The 21,436-nt window shown below is 44.1% G+C and overlaps 1 protein-coding gene across 1 annotated transcript; it reads left to right on the top strand.

Annotated features, from left to right (window-relative positions):
• Positions 1–715: 715 nt before the first annotated feature.
• Positions 716–20,330, top strand: LOC110528103 (ATP-dependent 6-phosphofructokinase, muscle type). Its single transcript, XM_021609920.3, has 23 exons — positions 716–824; positions 924–1,028; positions 4,938–5,011; positions 7,133–7,210; positions 8,098–8,287; positions 10,530–10,695; positions 10,778–10,822; positions 11,027–11,135; positions 11,295–11,390; positions 11,852–11,944; positions 12,168–12,293; positions 12,451–12,515; positions 12,604–12,667; positions 12,824–12,970; positions 15,139–15,209; positions 15,407–15,494; positions 15,718–15,870; positions 16,461–16,625; positions 16,754–16,815; positions 16,950–17,061; positions 18,634–18,733; positions 18,968–19,073; positions 19,450–20,330. Exons 2-23 carry the CDS (start codon positions 938–940, stop codon positions 19,601–19,603), a joined length of 2,355 nt encoding a protein of 784 aa, XP_021465595.1. The 5' UTR covers positions 716–824; positions 924–937; the 3' UTR covers positions 19,604–20,330.
• Positions 20,331–21,436: the final 1,106 nt, after the last annotated feature.

Below are 21,436 nucleotides of genomic sequence, written 5' to 3'. Positions count from 1 at the left end.
TAAAAAAAACATGTTTTTGTATGTGTGTGTGTGCGCGTGTGTGCGCGTGCACACAAGTGTATGTGTGTGTGGTGTGTGAATGCACAAGTGGGCGTGAGAGGTTGTGTGTGTTCACACTCTCTCATCAGTGGTGGAAAAAGTACCCAACCGTCATACTTGAGTAAAAGTAAAGATACCTTAATAAAAAATGACTCAAGTAAAAGTGAGTCACCCAGGTTTAAAATACATTTAAGTATCAAAAGCAAAAGTAAAAGTATAAATCATTTCAAATTCCTTATATTAATTTACCTAAAGCCAAGGGCAGACTCCAAAATTCAGACATCATTTACAAACGAAGCATGCGTGTTTAGTGAGTCTTCCAAATCAGAGGCGGTAGGGATGACCAGGGATGTTTGGTTGATAAGTGTGTGAATTTGACTATTTTACAGACCTCAAAATGTAACAAGTACCTGAGCGCCAAGTCTAGATCTAAAACGCTCCTTAATGGCTTCGGCATTTCACGGTAAGGCTACACCTGTTGTGTTCGGCGCATGTGACAAATAAAATTTGATTTTAAGTACTTTTGGGTGTCAATGAAAATGTAGGGAGTAAAAAGTATAATATTTTCTTAAGGAATGTAGTGAAGTAAAAGGTGTCAAAAATAGAAATAGTCAAGTACAGAAGCCCCCAAAAACATTGTAAGTATTTTTACAACACTGGCTCTCATCACGCACGTGCCTCAGATTCCTGTCAAGCAGAGGGGGGGGGGTTAAACTGCGCCCCCCCTGTCCCATTCAGTCACTTTCCTAGTCAGGCAGGCAGAGAGAGTGAGAGGAGAGAAAGAGGTGAGAGGAGAGAGACACTCTACTGCATTAAACCACACACTATAGGCTAGGCTAATCCTTCTCTGCCATCTTGTCTTTCTTTCCCTTCTCCATTCACAGGCAGATCCAGGACCATGGCACATCATGAAGCACCCCATAAAGACCCCAGAAAGATGGGCATCGGCCGCTCCATCGCCGTGCTGACCTCCGGAGGCGATGCCCAGGGTGAGTGGGACGGTCGAGGGCAGGGGGGTTCCAGGGGACTGGTAGGGGGAAGCTACAGCTCCAAGGGCATGGGAAATATGAGGGAGGACAGACAGCCCAGAGGCTTGTTGGTAATCTGCAGGTGGCTGAGTCGGGCCAGAGTAATATCAGTATTTGGGAACAGTTCCCATTCGCATGTGGCAGCAGCAAACTGTGAGACGTTTTACTTCAAGTCAACAATTCCCATAATTCACGCTCAGAGCTCTCAGAGGCTCTCATGGAATTTGGAGTAGGAAAACAATAGATTATAGGGAGTTAAAGTAAGAAGTGATTTGTAAATATAATTTGTGCTGTTCAAAGTCATGGCTGTACTTCAGGGGGATGCATAGACTGACTGTACTACAGAAATGCATGGATTTTTGTTCAAAGTGAAATGTGTCACAGCACATATGTACTGTATCAACTAATAGAAAGCATGCCTCTCATTCTTGTGGTTTGAAGTCCAACTGTTGACAGGGTGGTTCAGTCACAGTTACAGTCCCACAGTTTGCCACACCCACTACTAAAGAAACTGTAATGATTGTAGAATAAGGAGTTCTGATATTAAAAGGAAATGTTGTCACACTGTTGAACATATGAGATGTATTACATGTATGACATGGCACGTAAAGACCCCTCCTCTTGGTTGTCACCAAGATATCTTATCACATGGAAAGGGCAACGTGAAATCTTCCATCCAAGGTTTCCAGGGTCAGCGGAGCATTCACACTTGTTCACTACTCCCCACAAATTAAAAATCATTGGATTGGTGTAGGCATGGCTAGAGGGAGTTTCCATAAACCAGTCATTTTGTTTTAAATCAATCAATAGAAGAGAACAAGAACACACTTCGGGAGAAAGGAAAGATTATTAGGACATCCCAGAAGCCTTCCCCCTGACCTTTAGCTGGATGATAAATACCTCCCCTTGGAACTTTGGGATGTCTGCCGCTGACCACATATGACCATATGTCAGGGAGCTGTCTGTCTGTCTGAACTTTACATCATTATGGAGCTGGGTGGCTCTTGTCGGCTAGACGTTAATCCAAGGTTCTCTCTCTCTTTCTGTTGTTTATTCTATTTCTAAACACCCTGGCTGTTCACCCATATCTTTATCTTTCCTCTATTTCCCTCTCAATCTCTCAGTGTCTGTTGGAGGGGGGTAATTTTAGAGGGGTGACCTTTCTGTCATATGACATGGAGAGGTGGAGGAATAGTGAAGTGTGCCACCCTATCCCTCCTCTATCCTCTCCCTCCTCTTCCACCTATTTTTTTACTCCATGCATGTTGAAAGGGGAGACACTCTTGCCACCTCAACAGACACACTATCCACATGTGTTGCCCTTTAGACTGGAGCTGGTGTATTGAGACAATGAGCTAGTGTATTGAGACAATGAGCTGGTGTATTGAGACAATGAGCTGGTGTATTGAGACAATGAGCTGGTTTATTGAGACAATGAGCTGGTGAAATGCACCTCTCTCCCCTGTCTGTCCTGTCTCTCCTGTCTGCCCTGTCTGTCCAGTCTCTCCTGTCTGTCCTGTCTGCATTACTTTCCCTGTCTGCCTTGTCTGCCCTGTCTGTCCTGTCTCTCCTGTCTGTCCTGTCTGTCCTGTCTGCCCTGTCTGTCCTGTCTGTCCTGTCTGTCCTGTCTGCCTTACTCTCCCTGTCTCTCCTGTCTCTCCTGTCTCTCCTGTCTGTCCTGTCTGCATTGTCTGCCCTGTCTGTCCTGTCTCTCCTGTCTCTCCTGTCTGTCCTGTCTGTCCTGTCTGTCCTGTCTGCCCTGTCTGTCCTGTCTGCCTTGTCTGCCCTGTCTGTCCTGTCTGTCCTGTCTCTCCTGTCTGTCCTGTCTGCCCTGTCTCTCCCGTCTCTCCTGTCTATCCTGTCTGCCTTACTCTCCCTGTCTGTCCTGTCTGCCTTGTCTGCCCTGTCTCTCCTGTCTGTCCTGTCTGCCTTGTCTGCCCTGTCTCTCCTGTCTCTCCTGTCTGCCTTACTCTCCCTGTCTGCCTTGTCTGTCCTGCCAGTTCAGTGACACATAGACATAGGCAGTTACATTCCAACTACATGCCCAGGAGAGCTTAAAAGTGCATTGTCATTCCAATTGTGTGAATGTGACAGGAGAACTCTTCAGTGTTCCACTATGCTATGGTTCCTCTCAGCCATATATGACGATCAGGGGCCCAAGTTATTCCTGACCATGTGAACTCACAGTCAAGCCCTACAAGGGCATGCATTTTAAGCCTGAACCCTACCCTCTTGACCCTAGTACATGATTATCATCATGATCGGGTACATGTACATGCTTATTTGTTCAGTAAAATCACAAAAATTAGACAAGTCTGTTAAGAATGAAGTGATAGAGTAAAGAGATACCAGCTGTTATGAGGGTTTAACCTTGTCTGGGGTCCTGAACTGTTATTTAGCCCATTTAGCTTCCATATAAACCAGTCACTCTGGTACTAATGTGGCTGGCCCCTGGTGTTTCCTATATACACTGAACAAAAATATAAACGCAACATGTAAAGTGTTGGTCCTATGTTTCATGAGCTGAAATAAAAAATCCCATAAATTGTCTCTACGCACAAAAATAGTATTTCTCTCAAATGTGCACAAATTTGTATACATCCCTGTTGGTGAGCATTTCTCCTAATCCATCCATCTGACAGGTGTGGCACATCAATAAGTTGGGGTGGCAGGGTAGCCTAGTGGTTAGAGCATTGGTTGAGCGGAAGGTTGCAAGTTCAAATCCCCAAGCTGACAAGGTACAAATCTGTCATTCTGCCCCTGAACAGGCAGTTAACCCACTGTTCCTAGGCCATCATTGAAAATAAGAATTTGTTCTTGACTTGACTAGTTAAATAAAGGTAAAAAAAAAAGCTGATTAACATCATGATCATTACACAGGTGCATCTTGTGCTGGGGACAATGAAAGGCCACTCTAAAATGTGCAGTTTAGTCACACAACACAATGCCACAGATCTCTTGAGGGAGCATGCAAGTGGCATGCTGACTGCAGGAATGTCCACCAGAGCTGTTGCCAAATAACTCAATGTTCATTTCTCTACCATAAGCTGTTTTAGAGAATTTGGTAGTACGTCGAACCGGCCACACAACCACAGACCACGTGTATGGCGTTGTGTGGGCGATGATTTTCTAATGTCAACGTTGTGAACTAAGTGCCCCATGTTGGTGTTGGGGTTACAGTATGGTATGGACAGGCATTAGCAAGGGACAATGAATACAATTGCATTTTATCAATGGCAATTTGAATGCACAGAGATACTGTACCATGACAAGATCCTGAGGCCCAAGGATCTGTACACAATTCCTGGAAGCTGAAAATGTCCCAATTCCTCTATGGCCCGCATACTCACCAGACATGTCACCCATTGAACATGGTTGGGATGCTCTGGCTTGACGTATACAACAGTGTATTCCAGTTCCCGCCAATATCCAGCAACATCACACAGTCATTGAAGAGGAAAGGGACAACATTCCACAGGCCACAATCAACAGCCTGATCAATTATATGCAAAGCAGAAGTGTTACGCTGCATGAGGCAAATGGTGGTCACACCAGATACTGACTGGTTTTCTGATTCATGCCCCTACCTTTATAGTAAGGTAACTTTGACCAACATATATCTGTATTCCCAGTCATGTGAAGTCCATAGATTAGAATTTATTTCAATTGACCAATTTTCTGTAACTCAGTAAAATCTTTGAAATTGTTGCATGTTGCGTTTATATTTTTGTTCAGTATAATTATGCATATGTCAAATTTGTAGCACACAGCATGAAAGCTTAATCACACTGTGTTGTGCGTCATAGTTCAAAACCACCTGTGCAAGTGGGACTGTGTCAGTGATGTTTAAACAACCATTCTGTGCTACAGGTATGAATGCTGCTGTGAGGGCCACAGTCAGAATGGGCATCTACACTGGGGCCAAGGTCTACTTTGTTCATGAGGTTAGTACCTGACTTGTATCATCCACCCCATCTCATCTACTATTTCATGTTACCCATACTCTAATATTGTCTATAACTGTTAAAGGTCCAATGCAACCTCACTGTGACTGTTTTCAATTAAAATGGTGAAAATAAACAAAAATAACTTTTTAGCAAAGAGCAATTTCTCAAGCAAGAATTTTGCTGGGACTGTCTGGGAGTGGTCTGAGTGGGGAGGGGAAAACTGAAAACTAGCTGTTATTGGCAGAAAGTTTTGGACCTCTCTTTCTTATTGGTCTATTAACTAATTAACCACCTGGTGATGTCACCAGGCAGGCCAAAACTCCATCCCACCACAACAGGCTGAAATTTCAGGCAGTCTTCACAAAAAGCTCATACAATAAAAGTACATTATCATAATTTTCACAATTTCACATTATTATTGCAACCTCGTAGTGTGGAAAATGAAATATAGAGTACCAGTCAAAAGTTTGGACACACATACTCATTCAAAGGTTTTTCTTTATTTGTACTATTTTCTACATTGTATAATAATAGTGAAGACATCAACACTATGAAATACCACATATGGAATCATGTAGTAACCAAAAAAGTGTTAAATCAAAATATATTTTATATTTGAGATTCTTCAAAGTAGCCACCCTTTGCCTTGATGACAGTTTTGCACACTCTTGGCATTCTCTCAACCAGCTTCATGAGTCACCAGGAATGTCACCTGGAATGCATTTCAATTAACAGGTGTGCCTTGTTAAAAGTTAATTGGTGGATATTCTTTCCTTCATAATGCGTTTGAGCCGATCAGTTGTGTTGTGACAAGGTAAGGGTGGTATACAGACGATAGCCCTATTTGGTAAAATACCAAGTCCATATTATAGCAAGAACAGCTCAAATAAGCAAAGCGAAATGTCAGACCATCATTACTTTAATACATGATGGTCAGTCAATCAAGTTTCTTCAAGTGCAGTCGCAAAAACCATCAAGCGCTATGATGAAACTGGCTCTTATGAGGACCGCCACAGGAAAGGAAGACCCAGAGTTATCTCTGCTGCAGAGGATAAGTTCATTAGAGTTAACAGCCTCAGAAATCGTCAATTAACTGCACCTCAGATTGTAGCCCAAATAAATGCTTCACAGAGTTAAATTAACAAACACATCTCAACATCAACTGTTCAGATGAGACTGCGTGAAATCAGGCCTCCATGGTCAAATTGCTGCAAAGAAACCCCTACTAAAGGACAACAAGAAGAAGAGCAGACCTGCTTGGGCCGATGACCCAACACACCTCCAGACTGTGTAAGGGCTGTTTGACCAAGAAGGAGAGTGATGGAGTGTTGCATCAGATGACCTGGCCTCCACAATCACCCGACCTCAACCCAATTGAGATGTTTTCGGATGAGTTGGACCACAGAGTGAAGGGAAAGCAGCCAACAAGTGCTCAGCATATGTGGGAACTCCTTCAAGACTGTTGGAAAAGCATTCCAGGTGACTACCTCATGAAGCTGCTTGAGAGAATGCCAAGAGTATGCAATCATCAAGGCAAAAGGTGGCTACTTTGAAGAATCTATAATATAAAATATATTTTGATTTGTTTAACACTTTTTTGGCTAATACATTATTCATTGTGTGTGTGCTATTTCATATTTTTAATGTAGAAAATTGTAGAAAAAATTTAAAAATAAAGAAAGATCCTTGAATGAATAGGTGTGTCCAAACCTTTGACTGGTACTGTATATAAAACACTGGAAAATCCCATTTTGACTGCACTGGGCCTTTAAATAATACAGATTACAATGGGGGTACTTCAACCTGCGCCTCAAACTCCACAGCACTGTAGGATTTACTACTCCATGGTACTTAATTGACTGAGTAATGTTATTGCCCAGAGATTCCACCTTCCTGGTGTCTCAAGTTTCAATCAATCCCTGATTAGAGGGAATAGGATGTAAACCAGCAGTGCTAAGGCCCCCAAGAACTGGATTTGAGAAAGGGCGATGTACTTTCAATTTTCCATGCCCGTTACCTTAACGTAAAGGTCTGTCAGATAAGCCACCTCAGTTACCCTGGGTTTCACCTTAGATACTCCCACGAATGCGAGTGACAGGTTTGTGTCTTCGTCTCCAGGGTTACCAGGGTCTGGTGGATGGAGGTGACAACATCAAACTTGCCACCTGGGAGAGTGTGTCTATGATGCTGCATCTGGTGAGCACACATATTGTATACAGTATACACACACACACTCACCCACACAAAATCACATGCATAGACAAAAAGCATGCTTGCACACACTCACACACACATTCACCACATGCATTCATAGACACACGTGTATATAGACACACAGACACTCCCAAAAACATGCAAGCACATGCATGACACATACATACGCATGTGCACACACACACACATAGACACACTCACACACACACACACACACACACACACACACACACACACACACACACACACACACACACACACATACACATACACACTCACTCACTCTCCAATTACCTCCACCCTCACACTGTCTTGAGCTCTCCTTAGTTCCTGACCAAATGTAACCTTTCAGTGAAGGACGTGGAATCTGTCCTCTGTAACTCAAGCTGGTCCTAGACCAGTGACCCTCTGGCCAGGAGGAACTAATCAAATGTCAGAGTTCACTGGATTTAATGGGCTTCAGAAGGAGAGGTTGGGGTTTAATCTTCCTCCTTTCCTTTCTCTCTCTATTTCTCTCTCTCCTTCCTTCTCTCTCTCTCCTTCCTTCTCTCTCATTCCCTCTCTCTCTCTCTCTCTCTCGCTCTCTCTCTCTATCGCTCTCTCTCCCTCTCTTTTTGTGGTGTTTTTAGTGTAGAGGATGGCTCATTAAAGTAAGACAAAAAGTATCTCCCTCTCTCTCACACATACACACACTATATTCATAACCACAATCTCTCTCATCCCCCTCTATAACCCACATCCTTTCCTTCTCTACTTCCTCCTCCATCTCTCCCTCTTTTTTAGCCCAACTGAATGTGTTCTGTTGGCAGACTATGTGGGTTCTGTTTGTGTCATTCACTGATCCCGCCCCATCTACTGTCTCTTCTCAGGGTGGAACTGTGATTGGCAGTGCCCGCTGTATGGACTTCAAAGAGAAGTGGGGACGTCTGAAGGCCGCCTGCAACTTGGTCAAACTGGGCATCACCAATCTGTGTGTGATCGGCGGTGATGGCAGCTTGACTGGTGCTAACCAGTTCCGTACAGAGTGGAGCGAGCTGCTGGCTGACCTGACAAAAGGGGGTGAGATACCTGGGCCACCAAAAATAATACATTACCAAGCAACCTTCACTCAAAAGCACCCAACTACTATAAAACTTCATGTAACCCACTACTACAACCAGTCACGTTTTAGATTATCAAATCAAATTTCAAATCAAATTAATTTATATAGCCCTTCTTAGATCAGCTGATATCTCAGTGCTGTGCAGAAACCCAGCCTAAAACCCCAAACAGCAAGCAATGCAGGTGTAGATGCACGATGGCTAGGAAAAACTCCCTAGAAAGGCCAAAACCTAGGAAGAAATCTAGAGAGGAACCAGGCTATGAGGGGTGGCCAGTCCTCTTCTGGCTGTGCCGGGTGGAGATTATAACAGAACCAAGATGTTCAAATAATCATAAATGACCAGCATGGTCAAGTAATAATAATCACAGTAGTTGTCGAGGGTGCAACAGGTCAGCACCTCAGGAGTAAATTCCATAGCCGCAGGCAGAACAGTTGAAACTGGAGCAGCAGCACGGCCAGGTGGATTGGGGACAGCAAAGAGTTATCATGCCAGGTAGTCCTGAGGCATGGTCCTAGGGCTCAGACTACACTTAATCATAGGACCTACTGAAGACATGAGTCTTCAATAAAGACTTAAAGGTTGAGGCCGAGTCTGCGTCTCTCACATGGGTAGGCAGACCATTCCATAAAAATGGAGCTCTATAGGAAAAAGCCCTGCCTCCAGCTGTTTGCTTAGACATTCTAGGGACAATTAGGAGGCCTGCATTTGTGACCGTAGTGTACGTGTAGGTATGTACGGCAGGACCAAATCGGAAAGATAAGTAGGAGCAAGCCCATGTAATGCTTTGTAGGTTAGCAGTAAAATCTTGAAATCAGCCCTTGCCTTAACAGGAAGCCAGTGTAGGGAGGCTAGCACTGGAGTAATATGATCAAATTTTTTGGTTCTAGTCAGGATTCTAGCTGCCGTATTTAACACTAACTGAAGTTTATTTAGTGCTTTATCCGGGTAGCCAGAAAGTAGAGCATTGCAGTAGTTTAAGCTAGAAGTAACAAATGCATGGATTAATTGTCCTGCATCATTTTTGGACAGAACATTTCAGATTTTTGCACTGTTACGTAGATGGAAAAAAGCTGTCCTTGAAACTGTCTTGATATGTTCGTCAAAAGAGAGATCAGGGTCCAGAGTTTTATTTGAGATGACTGTACAACCATCAAGATTAATTTTCAGATCCAACAGAAGATCTCTTTGTTTCTTGGGACCTAGAACAAGCATCTCTGTTTTGTCCGAGTTTAAAAGTAAAAAGTTTGCAGCCATCCACTTTCTTATGTCTGAAACACAGGCTTCCAGCGAGGGCAATTTTGGGGCTTCACCATGTTTCATTGAAATGTACAGCTGTGTGTCATCCGCATAGCAGTAAAAGTTAACATTATGTTTTCGAATGACATCCCCAAGAGGTAAAATATATAGTGAAAACAATAGTGGTCCTAAAACAGAACCTTGAGGAACACCGAAATTTACAGTTGATTTGTCAGAGGACAAACCATCCACAGAGACAAACTGATATCTTTCCGACAGATAAGATCTAAACCAGGTCAGAACTTGTCAATTTGGGTTTCCAATCTCTCCAAAAGAATGTGGTGATCGATGGTATCAAAAGCAGCACTAAGGTCTAGGAGCACGTGGACAGATGCAGAGCCTCGGTCTGACACCATTAAAATGTAATTTACCACCTTCAAAAGTGCCGTCTCAGTGCTATGATGGGGTCTAAAACCAGACTGAAGCATTTTGTATACATTGTTTGTCTTCAGGAAGGCAGTGAGTTGCTGCGCGACAGCTTTTTCTAACATTTTTGAGAGGAATGGGAGATTCGATATAGACCGATAGTTCTTTATATTTTCTGGGTCAAGGTTTGGCTTTTTCAAGAGAGGCTTTATTACTGCCACTTTTAGTGAGTTTGGTACACATCCGGTGGATAATCCTAAAAGGAGGGGATTAGGTTATCATTCCTTATGATCTAAAAGCCTAAACTGATCCATATGTGGCTCCTTATAGTATACTTTAATGCCTCCTTGTGGACCCAAGTAATTTATCCAAAGTGACTTACAGTAGTGCTTGCATTTATTTTCAAATGGGTGGCCCCAGCTGGCATCAAGCCCACGACCTGGATGTTGCAAGGGCTATGTTCTACCAACTGAGCCACACAGGCTGTAGTGTATTAAATGTGAGAGTTGTCTTCTAGTTTGTGTGTCTACCACCAGGAAAGATCTCAGCGGAGGAGGCTAATCGTTCTTCTCATCTCAACATCGTGGGCATGGTGGGCTCTATCGACAACGACTTCTGTGGCACTGACATGACCATCGGCACCGACTCCGCCCTGCACCGCATCATAGAGGTGGTGGACGCCATCACGACTACTGCACAGAGGTACACACATAACACACACACACACCAATATTAAGGCATTTGTGAACATGAGTAAATCTCTTTCATTTTTTTCTGTTGACAGTCACCAGAGGACCTTTATCCTGGAGGTGATGGGCAGACACTGCGGGTGCGTGTGTGTGTGTGTGTGTGTGTGTGTGTGTGTGTGTGTGTGTGTGTGTGTGTGTGTGTGTGTGTGTGTGTGTGTGTGTGTGTGTGTGTGTGTGTGTGTGTGTGTCTACGTACGAGCCTGTGCGTGCCTGTGTGTGCGTGCATGCGTGTGTGCATCTGTGCGTGCCTGTGTGTGTATTAACATTGCTCTCTGTCTCCACAGCTACCTGGCCCTGGTGACTGCTCTGGCCTGTGGTGCTGACTGGGTGTTCATCCCAGAAATGCCCCCAGAGGAAAACTGGGAGGAACATTTGTGCAAAAGATTGATTGCGGTACCACACCTCCTGTCCTTCTCCCTCTATCCCTCTATTCTTCTATCCCTCAATCCTTTCTCCACCTCTTCTGATTGAGCATCTCTTTATCTCTTTGACCCTCTCTCTTCCTCATATACTAACACTCAAAACAACGCTCTCTCTCCGTCTCTCTCTCAGCAAAGGGGGCGTGGTTCTCGTCTGAACGTCATCATTCTTGCAGAGGGAGCCCAGGACCGTAACCAGAAACCCATCACCTGTGACCAAGTCAAAAATGTGAGATATGACATCCCCCAGTCAGTAGAAGCTGGCCCTAACCTCTGAAACAGGCTGAGATGGCGGGGATGAAGAGGGCTCGTGTATTGCTAGTTCCTGCTCTACTCTTCTTTTTTATGGCCCAATTTCTGTATTATTACTTTGCTTGCTATACTTATGCAAAAACATTAATTCTATTCTACCGAGCCATTTACTTTATGTTTGTATTCTTTTATTATTTATTATTGTTGTTGCATTGTCCAGAAGGAACCTGCAAGTAAGCATTTGGTTGGATACCATATTCATTCCGTATATACAGTATGACTAATACAACTTGAAACGTGGCCCAAATGGCATTTTATTCCCAATATAGAGAATGGGATGCAGGCACAGATCCCCTAATGGTTAAGGTTATAACGGGCTAGCGTAATGTGATCTGACAGAGGACTGATGCTGTAATCTCTCTGTGTCACTCTATACAGCTGGTATCCAAGAAACTTGGCTTCGACACCCGTTCCACAATCCTGGGACACGTACAGAGAGGTGGCACCCCCTCTGCTTTTGACAGAATCCTGGTAATCCATCTGTCTGTCACCACTTTGTGTCTGTCAATCAGTCTGTCTGTGCCTGTATTATTTTCACTCTGTTGTCTAATCTTTCTTGACCTTCAGGGTCATCATATAGTGCCTGTAATGTTCCTGTAATGATAATCAATCCTTTATTCATGAATTAATGAATTAATCCTCTCTCTCTCTCCCACTTTCTCTCTCTCTCTCTCTCTCTCTTTCTGTCCCCCAGGGTAGCAGGATGGGTGTGGAGGCTGTGATGGCTCTTTTGGAGGCCACCCCAGAAACCCCAGCCTGTGTTGTCAGTCTTTCTGGGAACATGGCCGTCAGGCTGCCTCTCATGGAGTGTGTCCAAGTGGTGAGCTATACACCTACGCCACATCAAACTGTTATATTTCCTCTCTTATTGTTGATAAATCACCTTTATTATCCACAGAGAGTTCTATTTCCTATCTAACATTTTCCTTCTCTCCTCGCTCCATTACCCCCTTCCTGCCTCTCTCTCTTTCTCTCAGACTAAAGATGTGACCGTAGCCATGACTGAGGGGAGATTTGAAGATGCTGTAAAGCTCAGGGGAAAGTGAGCCTTTTACTTGGCTTCTTTTATTCCTTTATTTGCACTTTGAGATAAAAACCGTTGGTCATTTTCTTTCACTGTCTGTTTGTAGGAGCTTTCAGAATAACTGGGACACATACAAAATGCTGGCTCACGTGACCCCCCCAGAAATGAAGGTGAGCAGCATTTTCTTTTTCTTTCTGTCTTGGTCACGTGTTTGGGCAACTGGTTGCACATTTGAAGGCGTTATAGGACTTTTTTCCCACAGTGTAGTTCTTATAATCATGTTGCGCCCAAAATACATCCTCTCTCTCCTGTTCTCCCTCTCTCAGAGCAACATCAACATTGCCATTATAAATGTTGGCGCCCCCTGTGCTGGGATGAATGCAGCAGTGCGTGCAGCTGTCAGGGTCGGTATCATCCAGGGACATCAGATGCTAGCTGTACATGACGGCTTTGACGGCCTGGCTAACGGACAGGTGGGTCATTCCACCTGAGGATTTCCTGTAGTGGACAACTTGTTCAAGCTGTTAGGAGTCACTGGGTGCATCCCAATAATATCTCCTATCTCTTGAAGGGTGCACTCCTTCACTACTTCCCACAAATCGTAGGGCCTGATTCCAATTTAGGAAATGATGTCTTTCTTACACACACCTTTCCTATGCACTTCTCAGTGAACGAGTGTAATGGGCTTTGCAGGCGTGGTTCCCTTGCACACGCTGAATACATTTAATTCAAGTGCTGAAATCCCTTCCACTTGCTGGCAAACACATTTTCTTTTTGAGTTTTCATTCAATAACATTTTCAGTACATTTATCTTAAGCCATCCCTTTCAATACGGTGTGCCTTTTAGTTATAATTTTGTCAACAGACTCACTAGAATATATCGAGAGAACGGGTTCAGAATATTAGGGCTCAATGAAAGAAAGCCATCTAAATATATGCAGATTCCTCTCCGTTTCAGCATCAATTGGTAGGGAAAAATGTTCGTAGATTATTTAGGGTAAGTATTTATGAATCATAAAAAACAGTTTTGGAGAGCTGTTACGCACAAAAGAATAGTGTACAATATTAGTGTCACGGCCTTCGAAAGAAGTGGACCAAAGTGCAGCGTGGTGAGCGTACATTTTCCTTTTTATTTCAAATGTCGCCAACAAAACAACAACCGAAGAAACAACCGTGAAGCTTACAGGGCTATAGTGCCACTAACAAAAATAACTTCCCACAAATAACAAAGGGAAAAAGGCTACCTAAGTATGATTCACAATCAGAGACAACGAATGACAGCTGTCCCTGATTGAGAACCATACCCGGCCAAAACAAAGAAATACAAAAACATTGAAAATAGAACATAGAATGCCCACCCAAATCACACCATGACCAAACCAAAATAGAGACATAAAAAGATCACTAAGGTCAGGGCGTGACAATTAGGCTATACTCTCGTTTGTTGCCTGCGCTAACTAAGGAACTGTGTGATGACGCCGCCAAGTTTTGCGCCATGTGTCAGGTTCAAACTGTTACGGCTTGGTCTGTGCTCCGAACGAGTTAATTAGCCTACATGTCATGTTTATATTATCAACTGTTACTAATGATCCTCAGCAACAACCACACGGCAGTGACAGCGTTTACAGAGGAAGCAAATTAAGGTAAACAAAACAATGGAATTAAATGGAATGATAATGTAGTCTATACCGACTGAAGAGAACTAACAGTGAATTAGCAGTGTAATATGTGTTGTTATTTGGCCTACTGACAGTCGATACTGATACTGGCTAATATTCAACATGATAGAAATAGGAAGCAGAGAAAGTCAGGGGAGCCTATAATTAAGACAATCCAGAGTGCCCATTCCTCCAACTTAAAAGCGTACAATTAAAATTCTGCGTAATGGCACATAATTTCAACTTTACTGAGGGAAAGTTGATATGTTGATATGCTTTAGTTTACTGCCATATGACCGGTTTCACATTTGTCTCCAGCCATTAGAAGGTCAAATATATCTATAACAAGTGTCATTTATATTTACAATTCCCTTATCCAAACAGATTACTCATTTACCCATCTATTTTCAATAGCTCTTATCAAGTTGTAAAGGACAGAGCATGGAGAATGGTGTTATTTATATTGTAAAAAATGAAGTAGATGCTTTTTCCACTTGGAACTGGTAGGTTCACTAGACCTTATTCATGGTTTTCTGGCACATAAAGGGGGTGGAATTATTAGGGAATTAAGTCAAGGTCAGAATATGGTGTGTCTGTACACACACCTCCACCACATCTTCATTTATTTGATCCCAACCAAAATGAATAGCAGGTGAATAGCACACTATTCTCATGCTTAAGTTCAAGGCCAGAAAAGGCATAGAGAGAAAAGTGCATAAAAAGGGAATTCCATTCCATTTACGCACTCTAAACTCGGGTCAGAATCGGGGCCCATTGGATTGGTGGAGGCCTGGACTAGTGGAGGTTTCCACCATTTTATTATACTAATAATTTCCTTTAAATTCAGCAAAGGGAAGTGAACAAGTGACGTCCTCAGGAACATCAGTTCATTGCCAAGTTGTTGGACAGCTCAACACAAATGACACACACGCATGTGCACACGCACAAACATATCATACTCATCTCGCTTTCCTCTTCTCCAGATTGAGCCTATCATCTGGGCTCAAGTGGGTGGATGGACTGGGAAGGGAGGGTCCAATCTCGGTACCAAGAGGTAAGACATCTCCACAGAGCACACACACCACTATGTAGTGCCTCGAGGTCTTCCTGACCATGTGACCTGTCCAGGAAAAGCTCAAAGTCACATGTTTAGGATGAACACAAGGCCCTAATTATAGGAATAGAAGCTTCTGTTGACAGATTAACCAGATGGTCACATTTAACTCTCTGTTTCTCCTCTCTGGTGTGAAGACACCTGCCAGGTAAAAACATTGAGCAAATCAGCCTGAACATTACCAAGTTCAACATCCATTCTCTGATCATCATCGGAGGCTTTGAGGTGAGGATCAAGGGGTTGGATTAGAGAGAGTGTTATGATGGTTCACTGGCCCACCATCATGACACTTCATAGAATCGGTCCTTAAAGTATAAGTGTACAAATATTCTTGATTGAACATATTCATTAAGCATAAGCACTATAGTTGACAAACTATTAGTATCATGAATATTGTCATGTCTGTTGATGCCTAATCCAGATGTTGATGCCGTTGTCTCCTTGTCAGGCGTATCTGGGTGGTCTGGAGCTGGTGACAGCCAGGGAGATGTACGAGGAGCTGTGTATCCCCATGGTGGTCATTCCCGCCACCGTCTCTAACAATGTTCCTGGATCGGACTTCAGCATCGGAGCTGACACCGCCCTTAACACCATCACCATGGTCAGACATGTCCTGATGCTTCGTCACTTTACCCTGCCTTTATGTGCATATCTAACTCAAATACTTCATACCTCTGCACATTGATCTGGTACTGATACTCCCTGTATATAGATTCATTCTGTGTATTTTATTCCTCTTGTGTTACAATGTATTTTATTTACTCTGCACCGTTGGGAAGGACTCCCAACAAGCATTTCACGGTAAAGTCTACACCCATTTAATTCAGCGCATCTGACAAATAACATTTGATTTGACACACACACACGATGTACCCCAGATACACACATGCAGGCAAACACACACACACACACACACACACACACACACACTGTACCCCAGATACACACATGCAGACAAACACACACTCTCACACACACACACACACTGTACCCCAAATACACACATGCAGGCAAACACACACACACACACACACACACACACTGTACCCCAGATACTCACATGCAGACAAACTCACACAAACACACTGTACCCCATACACACAAAGGTTTAAATACACATATGACAATACCCAGACACACATCCCTCCTCATACTTGCCCCTCTCTTTCTTTCTCTTCTTTCCTCTGTCAGACTTGCGACAGGATAAAGCAGTCTGCTGCTGGCACTAAGAGGAGAGTGTTCATCATTGAGACCATGGGGGGATACTGCGGTTACTTAGCAACCATGGCTGGCTTGTCATCTGGGGCTGATGATGCCTACATCTATGAAGAGCCTTTCCATATCCGTGACCTAGAGGTCAGAGGCCATATTCAGAATAACACAGATGGATGGATAGATTATGTGGTATATTTCAGACATATCCCAAAAAATGGGGACCTTGGGCTGTTGAATCATGGTTTTACTGTTGTATTGTTTTATTGTAGCTGAACGTGGAGCATCTGATAGAAAAGATGAAGACCTCAGTGAAGAGAGGCCTCATTCTCAGGTGGGTATGCTCTCCTCAAAAACACATCCTTGCCTGATATCCCTCAGACATTATCATTCTCTTGTTTCTCTTGTTACTACAACTAACAAATTATGGATTGTCTTATAATAATACCGCCCTCCTCCTGCCCACAGAAACTCTAATGCCAATGAGAACTACACCACACAGTTCCTCTACAACCTGTACTCAGAGGAGGGAAAGGGCACGTTCGACTGCAGGATGAATGTCTTAGGACACATGCAGCAGGTCTGATGGATGCTTCTTCTAGCTGTTTCATGGACTTTCTGAAGTAATATAAGGATTCCAGGGGTTTTTTGGATCATAAAGGGGCTTAGGTGGTGGGTGTGGCAGGGGGCGTGGCAGGGAGTCTGGCAGGGGGCGAGGCAGAGGGCATGGCAGGGGGTGAGGCAGGGGGTGAGGCAGGGGGCGTGGCAGGGGGTGTGGCAGGGGGCGTGGCAGGGAGTCTGGCAGGGGGCGAGGCAGAAGGCATGGCAGGGGGTGAGGCAGGGGGTGAGGCAGGGGGCGTGGCAGAGGGTGTGGCAGGGGGCGTGGTAGGGGGTGTGGCAGGGGGCGTGGCAGGGAGTCTGGCAGGGGGCGAGGCAGAGGGCATGGCAGGGGGTGAGGCAGGGGGCGTGGCAGGGGGTGTGGCAGGGGGTGTGGCAGGGGGTGTGGCAGGGGGCGAGGCAGAGGGCATGGCAGGGGGTGAGGCAGGGGGTGAGGCAGGGGGCGTGGCAGGGGGTGTGGCAGGGGGCGAGGCAGAGGGCATGGCAGGGGGTGAGGCAGGGGGTGAGGCAGGGGGCGTGGCAGGGGGTGTGGCAGGGGGTGTGGCAGGGGGCGAGGCAGGGGGCGTGGCAGGGGGTGTGGCAGGGGGTGTGGCAGGGGGTACTGTTGGCCCTTGGTTGCATTTTAGAGATCAAAATATATGCTGTTAAATGTATTTTTTTATTATATTTTCCCTGACTGTCAAATTTTTATTTGGTGATTATTAGTTCTTAAAGATAAAAAAAATATATATATATATATATATATATATAGGTCCATTATCTTTTCCACATACCGAAAGCGTTTTTCCCATCCCTAAAATGTTTTGTACACTGAGTTCCTAATATTGAGTTGCCTTTTGCCCTCAGAACAGCTTCCTTTCGTCTGGCATAGACTACACAAGGTGTCGAAAGCCTTCCACAGGGATGCTGGCCCATGTTGATTCCAGTGCTTCCCACAGTTATGTCAAGTTGGCTGGATGTCCTTTGTTTGGTGGACCATTCTTGATACACACATAAACTGTTGAGTGTGAAATCCCAGGCAACGTTGTAGTTCTTGACACACTCAAACTGGTGTGCCTGGCCCCTACTACCATACCCTGTTCAAAGGCACTTAAATCTCTTGTCTCTCTTAAATCTCTTGGCATTCAACTGTGTCAAGGCTTAAAAAATCTTATTTAACCTTTCTCCTCCCCTTCATCTACACTGATTGAAATGACATCAATAAGGGATCATAGCTTTCACCTGGATTCACCTGGTCAGTCTATGTCATGGAAAGAGCAGGTGTTCTTGTGTTTTGTACACTCAGTGTATATATATATATATTATATTTTTTCCCTGGAATCAATTTATGTATATGCTCATATGGGAACACCTCTCTCTCTCTATCTCTCTCTCTCTCTCTCACAATCTATCTCACTTTCTCTCTCCCCCTCTCTCTCTCTCTCTCTCTCACAATCTATCTATCTTTCTCTCTCCCCCTCTATCTCTCTCTCTCTTGCTCTCTTGCTCTCTCTCTCTCAATGTCTCTCTCTCTTTCTCTGTGTCTCACCACCAGGGTGGAACCCCCAGCCCCTTTGACAGGAATTTTGGTACCAAGATGGGATCCAAGTCTGTCCTGTGGCTGACTAACAAGCTGAAGGAGTGCTACAGACACGGTGAGGATCATTGACACGCTGGACCAAATGTCTTCAAGCATATGGAATTGACTTAATTTCTTCGATCACCTCAATACTTTTTCCATCAAGAAGCACAATGTCTTCATAACTTGCTCCTCTGACTACTATTGTCCTGCCATGAGAGAGGAGCTGGATAAATCCCATACAAACAGGTCTGGGATCAGCCAGACTACTGCCCTCCCATACTGATGCTGGCCCTCTTTGTGTCCCCAGGTCGTATCTTTGCCAACATGCCAGACTCAGCCTGTGTGCTGGGCATGAAGAAGAGATCCCTGGTCTTCCAGCCCCTGGCTTCCCTCAAGGACGACACTGACTTTGAGTAAGTCCTAGTCATCCCTCTGTTTCCACACTTCCTTTCTCTCCTCCTTCTCCCTCCTGTTTGTGACTATTCTTTATGCGTTCCACATTGAGTTCAATTGGGTTTTACTGACGACCAATGGTAGTTAAGTTGAAAGTGCTGTTGTCTGGAAGTCTATGCCAATCCATTTAGAACCATCAAATGTTTCTTTGAACAGATTGCTCACAGAAAGCCAGCCCAGGTTCCTTCTAGCATTTCCCTTGTTTTTTTTCCCTCTATTTCCTGTTTTCTTCCTCTGATCCCTTTGTCCTCCTCCTCACTCCCCTCTTCCACCACCCTGTCTTCTCTCTCCTCCCCCTCTTCTCCCTCACTCCACCCTTCCCTCCTCCCTCCATAGGCACCGTATCCCAAAGACAGAGTGGTGGCTGAGGCTAAGGCCCATCCTGAAAATCCTGGCCAAATATGACACTGTGGAAATGGACACCTCTGAGGTGACTGCCATGGAGCACGTCATCAAGAAGACAGGCCTAGTCAAGGGGGGCAAAATGTAAACAAAGAAATAAACACACACATATAAACACAACCTCACATAAACACATACATACCGACCCTTGGTATTGCATCTCGGCCCACCCACTCCTATGAAGAGAAAGGGATGGTAACAGTCAACCATTCAGTCAACAGATGTGTGTAGCATCTCAGTGTAGTCCTAGTGGTTATGAGGAAGAGACTGTACATACAGTTTATGTGTGGCGCTTTGAACTGTTCTACATCACAGAAGTCATTCTACACCATTCTGCAGAAACCCTGCAACAATACTGTGCAGATCTCTCAGTGGAGTCAGTCTAACACTTTTATCTCAAAGCCACAAAGACACTCTCGTGTGCTGTTTCCTGTGTCTGGCTCACTACTTTCTCCCCTATTTGTATGGCAGAACAGTTTACAAAATGAAGACTTCTTTCTTGCATTGAAACTGAACTAGGATATGTAATTAAACTCTGCTTCATTTCTGGAGGTTTTATTTGTTTTTTTGCTACACACATGACATGATAAAAGATCATGTCAAATGTACTATCTTTAATGAATATCGAATATTTAGTGATAAAATAGTAACAATGTATTGCATAGAAAATGTGACAAATGTTTATCACAATAACTTACATAGTCTTTTATTAAATTATGCCTAATAGGCTGACTAAGTACAGCCAACCCAAATAATAAAATTGTAATGAATTTAGTAATTGAACAAATAAAAAATGTAAGGTATGGGTTCAAAAATGCTGAAAAGGCTAAATGTTCTTAGGCTGATTGGTAACAATGATGATGATGATGACTGACAGAAGAGATGAAGACCGTGGCACCTGCTAGTGCAAGGTCTCCTGGTTTCTATGAGTCATGAAGCTTAACCATTACCATTTCCCTCTTTACTCTTTCTCCTTCAGTTACAAATGTTATAAAGTGTACCAAACGTGTGTGTACACAATATGATGACCTCTATCTAACTACAGGTAGTCTCACAGCCAGTCAGAAAGGTTGCACTAAGTAATCTGTAGTCTGTGGTTTGTGCTAGACAACGTCTGCTCCATTTCAGAGCCAGGCAGGTCAACTTCCTTCCCAGAACATCTGCTGTGTGTGTATGTATGAGAGAGAGAGCGCGAGAGAGAGAGAGAGAAAGAGAGCATATCTTGGATGAGGCCCATAGATATGGGTCTGTAATGCCCAAAAGCCAAGTTCAAAGCAGGCCTTGAAATGTATGAGTGTAATGTATGTAAAGTAGGTGGATGAGCAGATTTTTTTTAAACATTGGGTATAGTTGTGGATGAGTAAGAACACTGAAAAAAATATAAATGCAGCATGCAACATGCAACAATTTCAAAGATTTTACTGAGTTATATAAGGAAATCAGTCAATTTAAATAAATTAATTAGGCCCTAATCTATGTATTTCACATGACTGGGAATACAGATATGCAATTGTTTGGTCAAAGATACCTTACAAAAAAAATGCAAGGGGGCCTCCCGAGTGGCACAGCATTCTAAGGCACTGCATCTCAGTGCTAGAGGCGTCACTACAGACCTGGGTTTGATCCCAGGCTGTATCACAATTGGCCCAGGGTTGTCCGGATTAGGGGATGGTTTGGCTGTGGGGTTTTACTTGGCTCATTACGCACTAGCGACTCCTTGTGGCGGGCCGGGAGCCTGTAGGCTGACCTCGGTTGTCAGTTAAACAATGTTTCCTCCGACACATTGGTGCGGCTGGCTTCCGGGTTAAACGGGCGGATGTGAAGAAATGCGGTTTGGCGGGTCATGTTTCAGAGGATGGATGATTCGACCTTCACCTCCCGAGCCCGTTGAGGATTTGCAGCGATGATACAAGATCGACAT

The sequence above is a fragment of the Oncorhynchus mykiss genome, chromosome 7, assembly GCF_057628025.1.
Source record: "Oncorhynchus mykiss isolate SJ-2025 chromosome 7, ASM5762802v1, whole genome shotgun sequence".
Lineage (NCBI taxonomy): Eukaryota > Metazoa > Chordata > Actinopteri > Salmoniformes > Salmonidae > Oncorhynchus > Oncorhynchus mykiss.
The sequence above is the reverse complement of the archived record's forward strand: the minus strand, read 5'-3'. Positions and strand labels throughout refer to the sequence as shown.